This window comes from Bombus impatiens, unplaced genomic scaffold (assembly GCF_000188095.3).
Source record: "Bombus impatiens unplaced genomic scaffold, BIMP_2.2 scf_0151, whole genome shotgun sequence".
Lineage (NCBI taxonomy): Eukaryota > Metazoa > Arthropoda > Insecta > Hymenoptera > Apidae > Bombus > Bombus impatiens.
In genome coordinates this window covers 2,099,087-2,115,754 of record NT_176570.1, presented here as the reverse complement: position 1 = coordinate 2,115,754, position 16,668 = coordinate 2,099,087, and the positions used below count along the sequence as shown (strand labels likewise).

Sequence of the window (16,668 nt, the reverse complement as noted above, 5' to 3'; positions counted from 1 at the left end):
GCGAAACGGGAAGCTGCAGAATGCAGCCAAGGGTCTGAGTGCTCGTTGCTGGAACACACTTTCGGTGGGATAAAGAGAGACAGGGCGACGCCGCGCGCACAAGACCACAGTATACGGCGTGCAGGCTGGTGGGGATGAGGGTGCACGTTTCGTCGAACAATGTGCTTTTGGCGGGTGTAAAAAAGCAGAGGGGATGGAAACACGTCGCTGGCGCGAGAGAGATGCGGAAGACACGCGTGGGGATGGGCGACGCGTAAGTGAGATGGAAAGGAACAAGGAGAAAAATGGGGGCAACGAGAGACGAGGCAAGGGTGAAACGAGAAGAACGAAAGAGACGAAGCGCGCGAAGGAAGCTCGGAGATGTCGGGCGTCGCGACGCCAGGTTCCAGCATGAGTAAAAAGCACCGGCTCTATCCTTTCGGCTATCCTTCGTTTCGATTCTACGTGGCTCTGTCTTGATTTCTCTGTTTTTTTTGGCGGAGAGAGTTGCCCTTCTCCTTCTCCATTTGCCTATTTGCCTAGTCGAAAGGGATAAGGTAGAGATCCTTCTTTATTTCCTCTTCCTTCTTCCTGTCGCGAAGTCCCATTCTTTCTTCAGCTTGGAATTTTAACTTCCTCCAAGCTTCTTCATCGATTCTCGTAAAGAATCATTGGGGACATGGTGGGTATTAGTAATCGTGAATGCACCATCCCTCGAAGCTTTTAATGCCTTTGTGGTAACTACGAACCGTGTCTTTCGCTCTTGTGAGAAAAGAATTTCCAATCTAAGGCTATAACGTTTCTAGACACTGTAGCAAAAAAGAAGTGTCTATCGTTTTATGTTCATTTTGGCTCAGAAGAAATCCTCGTCTTAGTTCTTAACTGTTCTAACTCCATTTTTTCAAAAATTTTATCTAACACACATATCGATATAGAGAATATAAATTCATGATAACACGACGAAACTCCGCTTAGAAAGCAACAGACGTATGTTCAGTTCTTTCAGTTCCTACCTCCACATAATAATATTAAACTTCGTAAAGAACTCAATCTTCTCACTTCAGATCACAGATCAGAGGAAAAAGATTAACAACGCCAACAGATGATTCAGGTTTAATGTCTGCTGATTCTACAAAGATCGCGGCATCGATCTATAGATTCATTTTGTTAAAATATCACCGCTGCCACAAATCTCCTGCTAACTATCCAAATACTTATGAGCAATAGCACCCATCCATATACATATATGTATATGTAGCTACATACATATACGAATAAGAATGGAGAGAAAGGAAAGGACGTCCTCGTTAACTATCGCGAGGCGAATAAAAGAATGGTGGCCGTTCGTTCTGCCATTGGCGAACGGATCGTTACGTCCCGAGGAAAAAAGCGGTCTAATGGACGGAGCGGTTCCGATAATACGGTCGACGAATTAATTCGCTGTCGTCGTGGTCGTCGTTCGCTCGATTCTCCCCGCGTTTTACTCCATCGTTCTCCTCCTCGTCGTCGTTTGCGATCGCCTTCGATTCTTCGCGACTTTCTCATCCATCCGTCGTCCCTCCCCAGATGGAAATAAACCCGACTTAACGTCGAATCTTCGTCGACGTGTCTTGCGTCGAACGGCGTCTCGTTTACGAGAAACTGTGTTAACTAATGGAATTCAGGCGAACAATAGACGATCGACCGTAACCGGACGCTGAAGTTAAGTGCTCGCGAAGATCGTCCTAGAGCTGAGGTTGCCCTTTGAGAATTCTGCTGTGGATGTTCGAATGGATGGGTCTCGCTTGCTGTCTACGGGCTTCCTGTTGTGCGTACAATGAAATTGTGTGCACTGTGCAGCACAGATGCGGGACTTCGTGAATCGAGCTGATGGTAGCGGGGCTTGGTTGAAAGTTTTTGGCGAAGTCAACGACGTTTAGCGAGATAGTGTTTTGCTGGTTCATTGTTTGCAAGATTGATTAATCCTTTAGACCTTTGGCGATGGACTTCTGTTTCACGAACGAAGATTATGGTTATATAATAGTTCGAAATATACTCAAATTTGAGAAGAACGGCAAAGAAATACCTTTGTAGTTCGAATAATTTTTAAAGTAGGATCCGCAATCCCACTCAGCTTTCTAACTGTTATTCTATATGTTGTTTAGTATTTCGATATGCTAATCGCGCGTTTAGCCTCCGTTAAAAAATTACGCGCGTGATTTCATAATTGCTTGTATCAAAATTTTCCACGACGAATCAGAAGCAGTGAACAAACTTTCTTTTTATTATCCTTCCCATGTTATAATTAAAAGTACGAATATACAGCATCTCTCAGACTTTCCAAATAAATTCCCTCTTTAACGATGCTAAATTGTCTTTTACCAACTTTCGTTAAGTAGTACTGATCTATTCATCTCTGTAGTATTCATCTCTGACGAATTCAATGTTTTGCCATGCGAAAGGGCTAGTTTCCTTTCCAAGTAAAATTTACCCGAAGAAGACGGATGTACTGGAGATCAATAAGGTTTATTGTTTTCGCGTGTTTACGATTTCGTCGGCAATGACAGCCGTATTTGTCCGGCACTGTGTCCGTTCTTGGGAACGATTGCATTGTACACGATTGGTATCGTGGTGTGTACACGTCTAGTCCCGTGTGCAGCAGTGGCACAGTCAATTGACCTCGTTCTCGTTCGTACGTCGCGGCACGACTGGAACGCGACGCGACGCGCGAATATCACCGATTGTGGCCCGTGGAAACAGCTACGGTACACGTGTATATCACCGCTTGAATATCTCTAGTGCATCCACGCGGCTCGATGGCTCTTCTCTTGCCTTCGTTTAAAGATGTTTTACGCAGACGTACTTGACTGTTGCATAGAGTTAATATTTACAGGAAATGCGAAAACGATGTATCATTTAAACGAAGGAAATATTTATTCAACAAGGAGAAACATTTGGCTGAGGATCATGGTGTCGTAGGTCAAGATCTTGAGAACTTGAGAACTTTAAAAGTATCGTCCCTTCAGCTCGGTAATTTATTAAGTTACTACTTTATTCACTGTAACGATATACGTTTCTTTCATTGTTATTTAAATATTATTAAATACTTTATTATAGTTTATAATTTAATATTAATCAAATATATATATTCTTTTTTTGTTAAAAAATATACTCAATCTTTTATAATGACGAACACAAAACACAACATTTTATGAAAGCTAACAGTGGACTGTCGCACACCACTACGATTCTCGGCACTCCATTTAACAAAAAAATATAAGGTCTCAAATTACTGTTCGTTGTTATGAACGTGTAATAGGAAAGGATTTATAGAGAGCAGAATTTAATAATGGAGGTTTCTTCCACGTAAGTTATAATGAAATGGTGAAATATTGCTTTGAGGATGTAATATGTCCTGAGGGCGAAAGAGGGGAATACATATTATTGAAATATGCTTTTGTTGCAAAACGATATTAAAAATATTGAAATATTACTTTGGAGATCTAATAGGTCTTGTTGCATGTATACTGCTCAAAGGGCTTTTTTCTTCCCTTCGTTTAAATACGTTCTGTGCAGAAGAAATTAATGTGTTACGTAAAAGCAGTATATAAAATGTTGAAATACGATCTCAAGGATTCAATAAATTGTCAAAAGAAAAAACTTTTGGATGGAAGTTAACGAAACGATGAAAACTATGGCGACACGTCATACTTGAACGATCATTTATCACCCTATTTCAATATACGCAATTTTTATTTTTCTAAAAAAATATTCACGCCAAATATTCTATCGATGAGTAATACGTTCTATCGGACCGTGATGTCAGCGTCGACTATGGTATCTGATGGAAAAAAAGCGCAGCAATGGAGCATTTTCAATGCGTCGGTGTGTCACGGCTGGCGTTGATTTCCTTACGCGCTGTTCTTTTCGAGAAATTTTCCAACGCATATCTATTATCGACCCAATAATGCGCTCGACTAGAACGTGATACGTGAATGTTGCAACCAATACAAGTGTCATTGATCTCAGTCTATGGATGGAGGTGAGATCGCGTTAAGAGGATCTTGGTCCATTTTTCCTTTTGGCTTTCGTCGCAACCAGTCAACTGTCAAGCGCGTATCGTTCAACAACGATTAATCCTTTTACGTATAACGGTGTAACAAGAGATAGAAAAAGAATGATTAAAAAGAAAATTTATTTCCTTTATGATCGAAATATTCGTATTTACGAGGTTACATACAAAAAAAATAAGTAATTTCGTCTATCCGTGCAACCGATAAAAAATTCTCGAAGGCTTCTTTTTTGATAGCAAAAATTGTACTACACCTACCGCAAAATTAAAAATTCAGATTAGCTTCTTCTAATAGCATTATCGAACCTTCCAATATTACAACAACGGTGAAACTAAATGTAAGATTTCTACAGAACACGAGGTTGTTCATTGATCTATGAAAATGGCGCCACGATGCAACGATTTGAATTTCCATTTCAAATAAAATATCTTTATAAGCCATTAAAATTCCTCGATAATGACATTCCTAACAATATTCCTGTCACGCTACTTCCAGCAGCAACTAAACGAGAGATTAAAAAGAAGCATAACTAACTATCGTTGAGCACCATGTACGTTCATAGAACATTCAATTTACGAAAATTGACCAGTATTTAAGTTTATTAGCCACGATTGATAATGAAAACTCGAACGAAAACGATCCATCGACGAACTATTGCTAATTTATTCGAACGAGGATGGTTTCATGTGGAAAACGAAATGGGAGAAAAGAAGTATGAGGAAAGAGGTTGTACGCGGAGTTACATTAATTAGTTGGTGGACTAGCATAGAGAGAGACCATTATTTGAAATCGATTTCGCGAGTACAATCGCGGCTGGCAATAATTAAAATTGCGGCATAGTAATTCGGATGATTAAGGGCCACACGGTGCGCAATTATCGCCTGCACGTACCGAAAAGGAGATAAATAACCGTAGGCGACATAAATTCCCGTGGACGCGCGCCTGTCTGCGCTGTTACAAACGATAAATCCGCTGGAAATCGTCACGCGGTCGCGGGGACGCTTGCGTTTTCCCAATCTTATTATTATCTATATAGCGTACACCGTCGATTAAAAATTCGATAATGATAACATAGAATAATATATAATTCTTTAGCTTTCATTAACAAGAAATCGTACTCCCGTTTCTATCGTTTCAATTCTCCTTCGTTTTAACTAAATTCACGATTTCTGAAGTTAAATCTATGACTTTTTATTACTATTGTTACTTCGTGCAATTATACGTTTATTAAATTGTAACTCGATAAAGTAGAAAATTGATACGCTTCGAGCATCAAATATTTCAGCGAAACTAATCCTGAATCGTAGAACATCTCTGCCTTCTTTACGAAAACGTAAAAAGAAATAAATGTGTTTCTACCGACGAGAATTGGTACAACAAAATTCTTCCCGCGATTCAAAGGAACCTCAGCTCTGAAAGGCCCTTTTCTAATCTAGTACTCACACCTTCATCGAATGCGGCGTAAAGTCAACTACATTTTACCTAAAATTTATATGAACCCAACCCTTTTTCGTTCCCGCCTGGACTTTAAATTACCACCAATCGTGGGATACGTCTTTTTAATACCACCGGAACACCATCAATTTCGAACAAAAACACGAGAGCAAAGAAGAAAACTACGGAAACAAAGTATTAAGCGTATTTTTCCCCCCGTACGAATTGTATCTGGAGGCATGGGGCGCCGTGACACTTTGGTAATTACGCGCGTAGATTCCGACCGTGGAATTTATTCGTCGTTTATCGCCGGTCACCCGGTATATTAAACAGACGATCGCGTCGTTTTTCACCGAGCTGACGTCCGCGCCGCTCGACGATGATCTCGTCGACGATAACTTGCGCAATCAAAATCCCGATTTCGCGCGTGTCACCCCTTTCTCACGGTCGAAAATCGTTTACGAGCGCCGTCATTCCCCTCGCGTTTCCCACAATTTTTTTTCTTCCTCCCTTTTACGTTTTCTATCGGTCCTGCAGCATTAGTCGAAACACGTTCGACACGTTTTATAAAAGTGTTTTACGAGTCGCGCATATACGAGAATCATTATTTCGCGTGCAGAAAATTGAGGATTTTCATGGTTTCGGCCGACTGGGGTTATTGTTAGTTGAACGATTGTCGGGCGATGGCTATCTCGGGGAATTTATCTGGCACTGATAAAGCGAGAACAGTTAGTTAACGGGAGCGATTGAGTTTAGTTTTGTACTTGGAAAAGTGGAAGGTGCTGCTTAATCGATTTCTAATTGGAGTGACAAATATTCTTGCTACTTGCGGAATTTTTAAAATGCTATATTTTTGTTAAGTATTATGTTGGTGGAAAACAAATGGCTGATTGACGATCGCTCGTTCAAACTTGAATTTTAATTCCTACGTGCTTCATGTAAGAAAGAAATGAATTGTATTTCTTAGAATTTTTTTAATCGACGAATATCAAGTACTCTCTCTATAAAGATTTTTTATTTTTTCTACCAAGGTCCGGTATCCAGCTTTTATCAAAAATTGTAGATCGTTGCAAAGGAATAACAAAGTATTTAAAAAATTATAATAATTCTTGGATTGAGCTTGAACTTTTAAATTTAATTAACTTTTCATTGACTTTAATCTTTATAATAATTTCACTATTTTAATAATACAAAAATCATAAAGAATAATAGTCAATCGATATAGTGAACGAGACGCAGTGTATTTGTTGATACCGTGATCGATCATTTTCTTTCCATCATCGTAATGCATCGGACAGAATTATCGCAGTAGGAAGTAACGTAGTAAGAAAGAATATAGCTGTTTATAGCTTGTTATACCGTTTCTCTAATCGTATAACAATTCTTGTCTTCTTTTTTCTGTTTTCAGCTTTCTGTAAGTTGCGATTTATGTTAAGTTCTCACTCTCGTCACTTGAAAACCCACTCTCTCACTGTGAAGATCTTCAGCTGAAGATTGTGAACTTTGCTCTGAACGGATGGATCGTTCTTTCGGAGTTAAAAGCCTTTGTTAACTACCCAAAAGTCGAACTAAAAATCCCTTCTCTTATCTGAAGAAACGTGCCCGCTAGCTTTCGATTAAAGACAACTTCGACGCTTTAAGAAGACAAATTTTTCATTTTGATTCTTTTTAACATTTGGGCTTCCATTGCATGTAACGCGATTCTCCACGATGATATTAGAATGTGATACTAATCAATCCCTATTCTTAAACTCTTATGATTCTCTTGAGTATTAGCTATAGTGCCAAAGAAGACGATTATAATAAAATTATATATCATCGGTGCAATTACAACGTATCACGAGTGGAACAAATTAAAGCTAATTTATGGGTAATCGATGACACGTGGAAGATAAAATGGCAATGGCTCTCGTTGTAAAGGTAAAGAACAATCAGCAAAGGAATACACGACGAACTGGAGAAAAGCTTCCTACTTACAATTAGTAGATTCTACTTATAATAATTAATTTCCATAAATCTTAAGTCGCAGTCTTTTTGTTAAGTTTATAAAAATACATGATTATAAACTAATGTTGATTATAAATAAGGAACATATCTTATATATTTAACAGCGCGAAGAAATTGACGGAAGAATGAATAAGTTATTTACCTTAATTCTAATGAATTTTTATTATAAAAATGCCACTACCTGAGCGTTACTTAAACATTCTATTTCTTACAAAAATTTATTTTACTTACTCCGATTTTTTTATTTTGTTCGAATCAATATTCTCAATCAATCAACACTCAATCGCGATTCATATGATCTCGTTTGGCATCACCAAAACATATCGTGTCACAAAACATATTAACTAACGTTTACTAAATTTAAAGAATTGCTACAGCATTTTCATATATTTTTCCAAACGTAATAAATCTGTAAAAAAAAAAAAAGCTTAATATCCAACAAACACAGACCATTACAAATCATCGAAAAATGAAAAGGAATATCAAGAACAAGAGATGAGGAGAAAATACACACGTGTACGCGTACTTACATAAGTACGAACGTATCAAGAGCAAATCGAGTTCACCAGATGTTCTCGAGAAGAACTGCTCGTCGACTTATTCTCAGGGAAGCAACAGACAGAAAGAGAGACAGACAGACAGAGACAGAAAGACGAACGTGTTAAGCAGTAAGACAGAGAAACGTATGCGCAAAAGTGAAACGGAAGCAGAGTGCTGGAAGGAAGAGAGAAATCTGCACGGTTTACCAGGTATATACGCTTACGGCTGTCTCGCTGTCATTAATTAATCTCACGTGATAAATGTTAAGTCGTCTGCCAACTTGGAAGATGTTAACGCGGGCCGCGCGCTGGCCCAGCTGCGTGCCGCGATTGAATCAGCAACGGGCGAACGCTGAGACACCGGTGGCAGATGTTGCTGCATAAATTTCTGTTAATCCTTCGTGGCAACGACCAGAATCGTTTGTCCCACGGCGGCCGCGAAAGATCGATTGTCTTTGCACGTGACTGTATCGATCTATTCTCTGGTTTTACGTAGATCTTAGATTTTAAATCGACTTGGGATAGAAATTCGTTATGCGACCGATCTTTGATTCTGGATCGCATTTACAATGCTTGGGATATAACGTTGTTCGATACACTAAGTTCTAATGGAGAACAGGGCTTGAAAACACGATTTAACTATGAGCACTATATATATATATATATATACTATTGTACTATATGTAGATATTGGTGCGACGGGTGGGGAATATTTATTTATGTAAATTCATATTTTTGCCATTATAATCGAGAATATGAAACCTGAACAGGGAATTGTCTTGCTTGCTTAAATATCGTGAAGCTGTGCTTTGAATATTTTATATATCCTTCATTTTACGTGCATTTTATGCATCTTTGTGCCTCCTCAATTTTCCTATAAATACATAAACATCCGCAGTATATTATATTACTGTAATTTGTATCGCAGCGAAATTAACACCGCTACTTGTAGAAAACGTGAACAAAATCATTGCTTATTTTAATTTCATATTAAAGTTTCCTTTAATGGAACGACCGTAGTATAATTCACCCTGCTGTTCTCCTTGGGTCTATGTGGGTCTTACATTTCCATAGATACTGTTCGAATATCGATAGTTTTTAAGTATTTGGTTCTAGTGTTTAATATAGTTTTTTAGTATATGTTTAGTGAATATAATTTCGCGCATTCCACGTTTCTTATAAATGAAGCATTCCAAAGAAACGAGATCTCTGAGGAGAGACAAACGCGAGGAAGTGAGGAAAACAGCAGGATTGAAAGTTGAGCTAAGAGACTAAACTAAACCTTACGAAGGAGCTTCAAACTATCTCTTTAAAAGCCCCTAAATACTTTTCTCTATTACTTCCTTCGTTTCTCATTTCATCCCCCAGAAAGTGATAATTTAATCTACCTCACGCAACAGTCGTTGTTATTATCATAGAACATCGAGACTGAAGGTAAAACAAAAACAAGGATAATCCTTCTATCGATACTTTGGCAAGTTCTAAACCAGCCGACTACCAATATCCCTGGCGTGTAGCAGGGATTTTCGTTAGGTCGGGAAACAGGAGCGATTGCCGGAAGGAAATAGAATTTCACAGCCCCCTAGAAGTCCCTGGAAGTGTGTCGTTCTTCGATCCTTGGGCAAAGCGGGCTGGATACACATCGTTCGCTTAAAAGAGTTTGAAAACTCATTATCGCAAATCGGAGCCGAATCGAGGGAAAACTGAAGGAAACTCCGGCAACCAAAGAAAGTAATCCTTATGCCGAAAAAGAAGAGCAGGACTAAAGAAAGAGGGTTCACCGTGACCCCGTGAATACCAGCAGGCCTTCCGCCTTTTTTCCCAGTCTATCCAATCTTCGCTGGTTTTTTTCGCAGACCATGTACGCTATTATCCACAAATATTTGCATATCTAACGCAATTGGATTGGAATGACCCAATACTTTTGTTATATTTTCGATATTATCGTGAAAGAAGGTTCTTCTACTGGTTAATTCGCTATTCCTTCCCATAACCGAGATCAAATGTTCCGCTAAATTAAACTGAAACACTCTGCGCCACTTAACTCGCTCGTTAAGTTACTTAACTCGGATATTGTCGCAGGACCAATTTTCATCCACCTTCCATTTTATTCAGATTAATCAGTTATGGATTAACACTTTAACCCATAACCGATTAGATAGTGTCTATGAGATCGCAACAATTTTTACTTTCCTGGTAATTTGATACGACATACAATATCATTGCCTCCTCTTATCTTTGCAATCTTTGTTAACTTTGTATCTATAAATACCTGAACATACATCGTCTACGTGACAAAATGACCACTGCACTAGTTGTGATTTAACTATCGCTTCTACCGATAACCGCTAACTGCATGTGATTCATACGATTATCTAACCCGACGTCAGAGGGTTAGATAATTAAATTAAAGAGTTTCGTTCAAACTATATTTTACGTATTTGCAATAATTCGGAGGCGTGGAAATTCTTATGGCCGATAGTGTACATTCTCGATGGACTTTCAAGCAGTCGCCAGGCCGAAGGCGCCACAGAAATAAATTGAATCATGTGGAAAGTAGAATTACAAACACATCCACGTGGCGTTTCCTTAGTTCCTTCGTGTTCGTGTGGTAGTTTCGAAGGTTTCTTCCCGGAGCCAAGGAGGTTGGAAAGGATACGAGGGATGGGAAAGAGAAAGACGAGAAACAGGGAGGGAGGGAGAGAGAGAGAGAGAGAGCTAAGGAAGAAGGGAAGGTCTTCCAACTTGGACATCCCGGGGTATTATCTATCTCGGAAGTTCCGTCCCCCAGGCTGCGGCTGGCTCCGTTGACGATGACGAAGACGACGAGGACGGTCACGCTAATCGCAGCTGGCTGGAGATTGGCTTTTAGCACGGAGTTCGGGCCAACTTGTATCGCCAGGAAATCGCGCGCACCCCCGCTCAAATTTACGGGGTGATTCCTTCGCCCATCCCTTCGTTCCTCGAGGACAGTATTTGCGGCCAGGAGAAGCTCTACTCTGCGATCGGGTCTCGACGTGGTCTTCGTGGTGATTTAAATTGCTCTAGGCGGGGGCCAGCCTTCTGATTTTTAAAGCTTCCCTTTCCCTTAAAGATTGTTCTCGAGAAGTTTCCCGGTTGATGAGGTTGGAGCCTGCTGTTTGTTGGCTGTGAGTCGTTTTATTCTTCCTTTTTCTTTTCTTTCTCTTTTATTTCTCTTTTCTTTTTCGGCTCGATGTTAGGGGCGGTATTCCGTCGCTGAGGTGTTCGTGGAATGATTAAGTAGTTTTTGGAGCTTGCGATGATTTCTTCCGATTGCTAATGCAACTATTCGTTACTCGTTAGGAGCAAGTCTCTGTTAATCGCACATTTTGCCGAACCTGCTAATCTACCTGTCTAATTGGTCAATTCTCATCGTCGAATTCTGTTTCTCGATGATGCGGCTATTAAACAATTTCACCGATTTACTTGATAGTTTCGTCGTCGCTTTTCGCACTTTATAAATCTTCGTGTAATTTTCGTAATTTTTTGTAAATTCGAAGAATTTGATGAGAGAATATCGTGGCATGTGATAAATCATGAAACTTTTTCTCGATGGGTTTTTATTTTGAATTATGTGATGGTAGCAAAGATAATACGCGATTACTCTTGATTCCTCCAAGCCACCGTATCTGATCAAAGCGGACTCGTTAAATTTCAATCGTACAGCGACCATCCAAAAATTTAATACTTTACTATAGTACCTAATTAAAACAGGCTCGTTAAGCTTCAATCGTGTAGCAATCGTTCAAAAATTTAACGGTTTGCTATTGAATGGCCGATGTATAGCGAGAGATCGATATGCATACGTACATACGTGAAAGGCTTTCATTGACGGTTTTGAATTACCAGAAAATTAATACCAAACAGCGAAATTTCACGGAAATTTGGATGAAATGGATTCTGGCGAAACATCTCCGTAACCAGACAGTTTGCAAAACAATCGTGTTCCACACTAAACTGAACGCAACGTAACTGAATTAATTGCAAACTTTCGCCGAGATTGCCTGTAACATGCGATATATTCCTTACAGGGGCTTTATCGTGCAACTTCAATCGGCTGGGACCGTTTTGCGGTTAGGTTTCCGGTTAATCGTAACATCGAATCGCGACAATTTTCGGTGAAAATACTTGTTTCGAAACTACTTATTCGCAACGATTATTAGGCGTCAATCGATGAAATTGACTGACAAGGTCAGCTCGTGTCCTCGCATTGTTCTCGCCTCGCAATTGCCCACTTTACCTTGTGTTCACGTGTCACTCCTTTCCTTTACTATTTTTTCTCTGTTTTTTTATATCGCACAGATCGCAGCAATTTATTTCTTACACGCGAATTTAAATGGTCGCGTGCTACTGAGAAATAAAATTTTTAATGGACTACAGGAAAGTGTGTTTAGAATTCTATGAATTTGACTGGGAAGCCTGCTTAAATGGTCGATGGTTTTCAAGTGTATTATTTTTAAAGTACGAAAGTTTCGGTTATTGTCCTCTTACTTGTCGGAAATAATTGATTGATCGCAGACGCAAAACAATATTAGACATGATAGCATTTATGGAACGTGCTTCCTTCTTGTTTCCATAGTAGGTAATCACAGACGAGTTTTATTCTTGATTTTAACTGGTTTTTATGGTAATTTCCTTAATGCATGTAAATTTATTTTGCATAAATAATCTATTCCTTAGAAACTGTAAATATTATCTTCGTGCGATTTTTTCATATTTGGTTAATTTTAACGTAGTATTTCCATTTTATTCCAGCCTTATTTTAATTCATCATTAAAAAGTTTTCGAACAATCAAAAGTCTCAGGAAGTTTCGCATAATTTAAAGTTATTCGCGTCGATTGTCAGAAATTTGTGTGTAAATTACTATTATTTTTGGAATAGCTTGCACCGCGTGCCTCTGTAACAGGGCTGAATCGTTAATCGAAAACGTTTACAATTTCGCAAATAATCCTGCTGGCGACGAAGGAGAGTTTCTTGGTCCGAGGAATATGTAAATGAGCAGCAACTTGTAGACATCCTTCCAGCAGTCTCTCGGGGAAACATGCTAACTCAAGGAAATGTAGTTGAACCATATTCAAATTGGCGCTCTGAGTCACGCGGATCTGGAGTATGTAAAATGGCATCTACGATGTCTCAAACTCTCACCGATGCGTCTAAAATTATGTGTGCCGATGCAAAATATCGTTCGTCGATTTTCAATTCCCTTACATCGTTTAATTTTCTCAGTTCAGAAACGAGAAACCTACAATATTGAAATTCATGATTTATCGAAAATACTTTCTTATCGATGCATCGTGTGACGAATTTATATCTACGAAAGAGATACAACTATGATAAAAATATTTCAATGGAAACAGTCCAAAAATGATAGAGTAAGACAAGATTCGAGAAGAAAGACAAGACGAATGAAAATCTAGAAAGATATATCGTCCGCTAGAAGTAAATTCATCTACGTTTAAACTCCGAGCACAGAAAAGCAACAAAAATGTGCGTGAATCGAAGTAAACATTTGAGAACCTCCAAAATTCAACTCAAAACCACTGAAGTAACAAACAAAAAAAAAAAAAGAAAAAAACAAAAAGAAAACTCCAAAAGAAGGAAATAATAAATACGAGAAGATAATAAATTTGTCCAAAAATATCTACACGCTTTAAAACACACACTCTATTCTCAAAGTAAATTCCTGCACATTCAGCCGTTACAAGAAATAATGGAAAACGCATCCGAAGCAAGGTCAGACTTTTAAGAGTGGCGAAAAAGGCAGACAGAACGGAACGAAATATTAAGGAAACTTCAGGAGGAGACGTCGAAGAACGGAAAGGAAAAGACGGGAAAACAGGAAGGGCATATGGGTTCGTGTGTCGAAGGAAGAACGCCGGCGAAGATCTTTGGAGCAGCGCCAATTTCCAGAATAACTTAGCGTCGCACGCGTCACCAATATGGTGTATAGACGACGATGGTGTGCACGATACGCGGCGGTGCACACGTGCTATCTGCAGACCGTGTGATTTAGACCGGCGGTATATACCTGCATTTTATAGGCAAATTTCCTGGCATCGACGTCTGACACCGACCGTTGTATCGTCGACCTGGAAATCTACGCGGTTTTGCGTAGAACTTTGGTCACGCGACAGTATCTGCTCTGCATTTAGACGACAAACACGTTCGTTTTGTTTCTACGGATTGTTTCGCGAAGTACAAGGTTCGATCGTGGCTTGACCCAGAGATTCACACGATTTTTAATATTTATCGAGTCCGCCCTCGCTCCTAGAGTTCTCAATGGCTGTCGGGGTTTCGTTCGGAACAACCTGAAATTACAGAGTCTTCCGACAGAATTTATGTAATTTCCTAGAAATGCTTCTGTTGGACTGTTACACGAGCGTACCGTGTTTTCGACCATCGGTTTATTTATTTATCGTTGAAAAAGGATAGAAAAATGTTCATAAGGCAAGAGAGTTACCTTGAAGAAGGTAGAAAAAAGGAGAAATAAGGATAATGAAAGTGTAGAAAAGTTTAAGCACAAAGGATGGAGAGTTGGAGGAAACAAAAGAAAAAGAGAACACGTGAAAGATAAAAATTCAATCGCAAAGGGTGAAAGGCCAGGAAATAGAAGAAGTTGCAAAGGAGAAGGTAGACCAAATCCCTCAAAAAGATAGGAGTTCAAAGCTGCAGAAGTTCTACAGATAAAAAGAACCATACGTGTAAAACCTCGGAAATAAAATATGGGATGCAAGATTCGAAATTATATTTAGCATAGAGTTTTAAATGGATAGCAATTGCTTGCGATATCTTCATCGTTGATACCGTTATTTATTTGCTAAGCTCCAAGTAGACAAGTGCCGATTTCACGGAAACGGGTAGTTCGAATAAGAAGCGAATAGGATTGAGAAACGAGCTTTCATCGACGCTGCAGTGAACTTAAGCGTTCCACGAAGCGTGGACTAACAAAGCGAGTAAGGTGATTAAGGGCCGAGTATAAGATGATTAGAGTTTCCCTAGAAAATTCCAAACTTCCGCCGTATCTTTACAAATACAATCTGAGATCCGCGAATATCTGTAGCAGAAATATCCTCTTTGTCTTGTTCCTGAATTCCACGAAACACGAGAACTCGAGTATCCAACTTTTAATCTATTCCTTTCGACTACATCCTGAAATTCGTTATAAAAATTGTTCATTTATATGCAATCCATTCAGAACCATTGCCACTCGGTTCTGTCAATCTTTTATAATACAAGCAATCCAATTTTTAAGCAAATTTCTTTTTACGATCACAAAATTGCGAACGCCATTACAGTTCGAGCGATTTACTTAAATGTGATCGATCAATATCAAACACGACGTTTTCTGTTCTAATATGAAAAATTTGAGCATTGGAAAGACGATCGGCTTGTTTTTGCAACGCACGAACGGAGAAATAATTTTAAATCTCTTTGAAGTCAGCTGGAAATGTTTTGCAGCGCCTGTAACACGCGATAAACATGTTTGTTCTAGTTTTTTACGGTCTAACAGAGAAACGTGTTTTGAATCGAAGTATCACATAATTCTCTGTGGTGGAGGATGGTAACGGCCGTGTTGAAGTTCTCCAACTTCCGCCTCTTCGATTTTTCTTTAGTGCCAGTCAAACATTCGTTTCGAAAATTGATCAAAGACAGAAGAAATGTCTTTTCAACAGATGATGAAGAAAATGTAATGTATTTACTTGGAAAATAGTAAATTCGTTGTAGCTATTTAACGTAGTAAATTAATTTTATACTCCTCGTGAACGACGTAACTTTTCGTTTATTGTTAATACAACACGATTATCCGAGATGATGTGGAACTGACCTACCTCGAATAATCGAGAACTCGGAAAGGTTTATTAGTGTTCATAAATCGCACAATAAAATCGTAGATAACGTTTTGATAATATAATGTTGTACATGTATTTAAGTTTAATTAATTACTTAACCTGTTGAAAGTTTGATTAATTGCTTTCACAGTATCTAACTATTTACATTTTCGTACTCTTCGTGTTAAAATTTCGAAAGAGATAAAGTAATGCTATGAAGTTATGGTAAAGTTCAGAGCACGTCGAATAATACGGAATTTCGAATAACCGAGACTCTATCGTAAATAATTTCTAATCTTACAAAGAGTTGTTTCTTAACTCTGCTACGATATTCGAATTTTAGTACTTTTGCATTTTAGTAACAGAAAAGACTTGTAATATTTTGGGAAGATATCTAGCGTAAAATTGAAAACAACATTCACGCTGCTGGCAACGACCCTTTCAATAATAACAGTCTTTCCATATTTCACTCGAATTTGAAATATTTTTTAATGTTAAAAAATACTGATACTGAAAATACTGAGAGATGTTTGATCGAAAATAGCCGAAAGAATGCGACCGGATTAAAGCAAACAACTCGATGAGAATAACTTACTTTTTGCTCTAACACTCGGGACAAATATTTTTCCTTAGCCACGTAGAAACAGTTTAAAATTCTTATCCATTGCTAATTAAATTCCGAATATTTCGTCCAAGTTTTCTCAATTTTTGCACGAGGCAAAATTAACAGACGTTAAGGAAGAACTAAGAAACCCTTCTGCCAGATACAAATCAGGCTAATCCTCGCCTATTAACTGCCCTCGTAC

General features: G+C 38.7%; 1 protein-coding gene across 10 annotated transcripts in view; it reads left to right on the top strand.

Annotated features, from left to right (window-relative positions):
- Nucleotides 1–16,668, top strand: part of LOC100746923 (max dimerization protein 1) — a 236,392-nt gene that overhangs the window by 194,050 nt on the left and 25,674 nt on the right. For 8 of the 10 annotated variants that reach the window (XM_012382275.3, XM_012382281.3, XM_012382279.3 and 5 more), the window contains exon 7: nucleotides 6,874–6,879. The exons of the other annotated variants lie outside the window; for them this stretch is intronic. In XM_012382275.3, coding sequence (XP_012237698.1) covers nucleotides 6,874–6,879 — 6 coding nt within the window. The remainder of the gene's footprint in view (nucleotides 1–6,873; nucleotides 6,880–16,668) is intronic. 10 annotated transcript variants of the gene reach the window in all.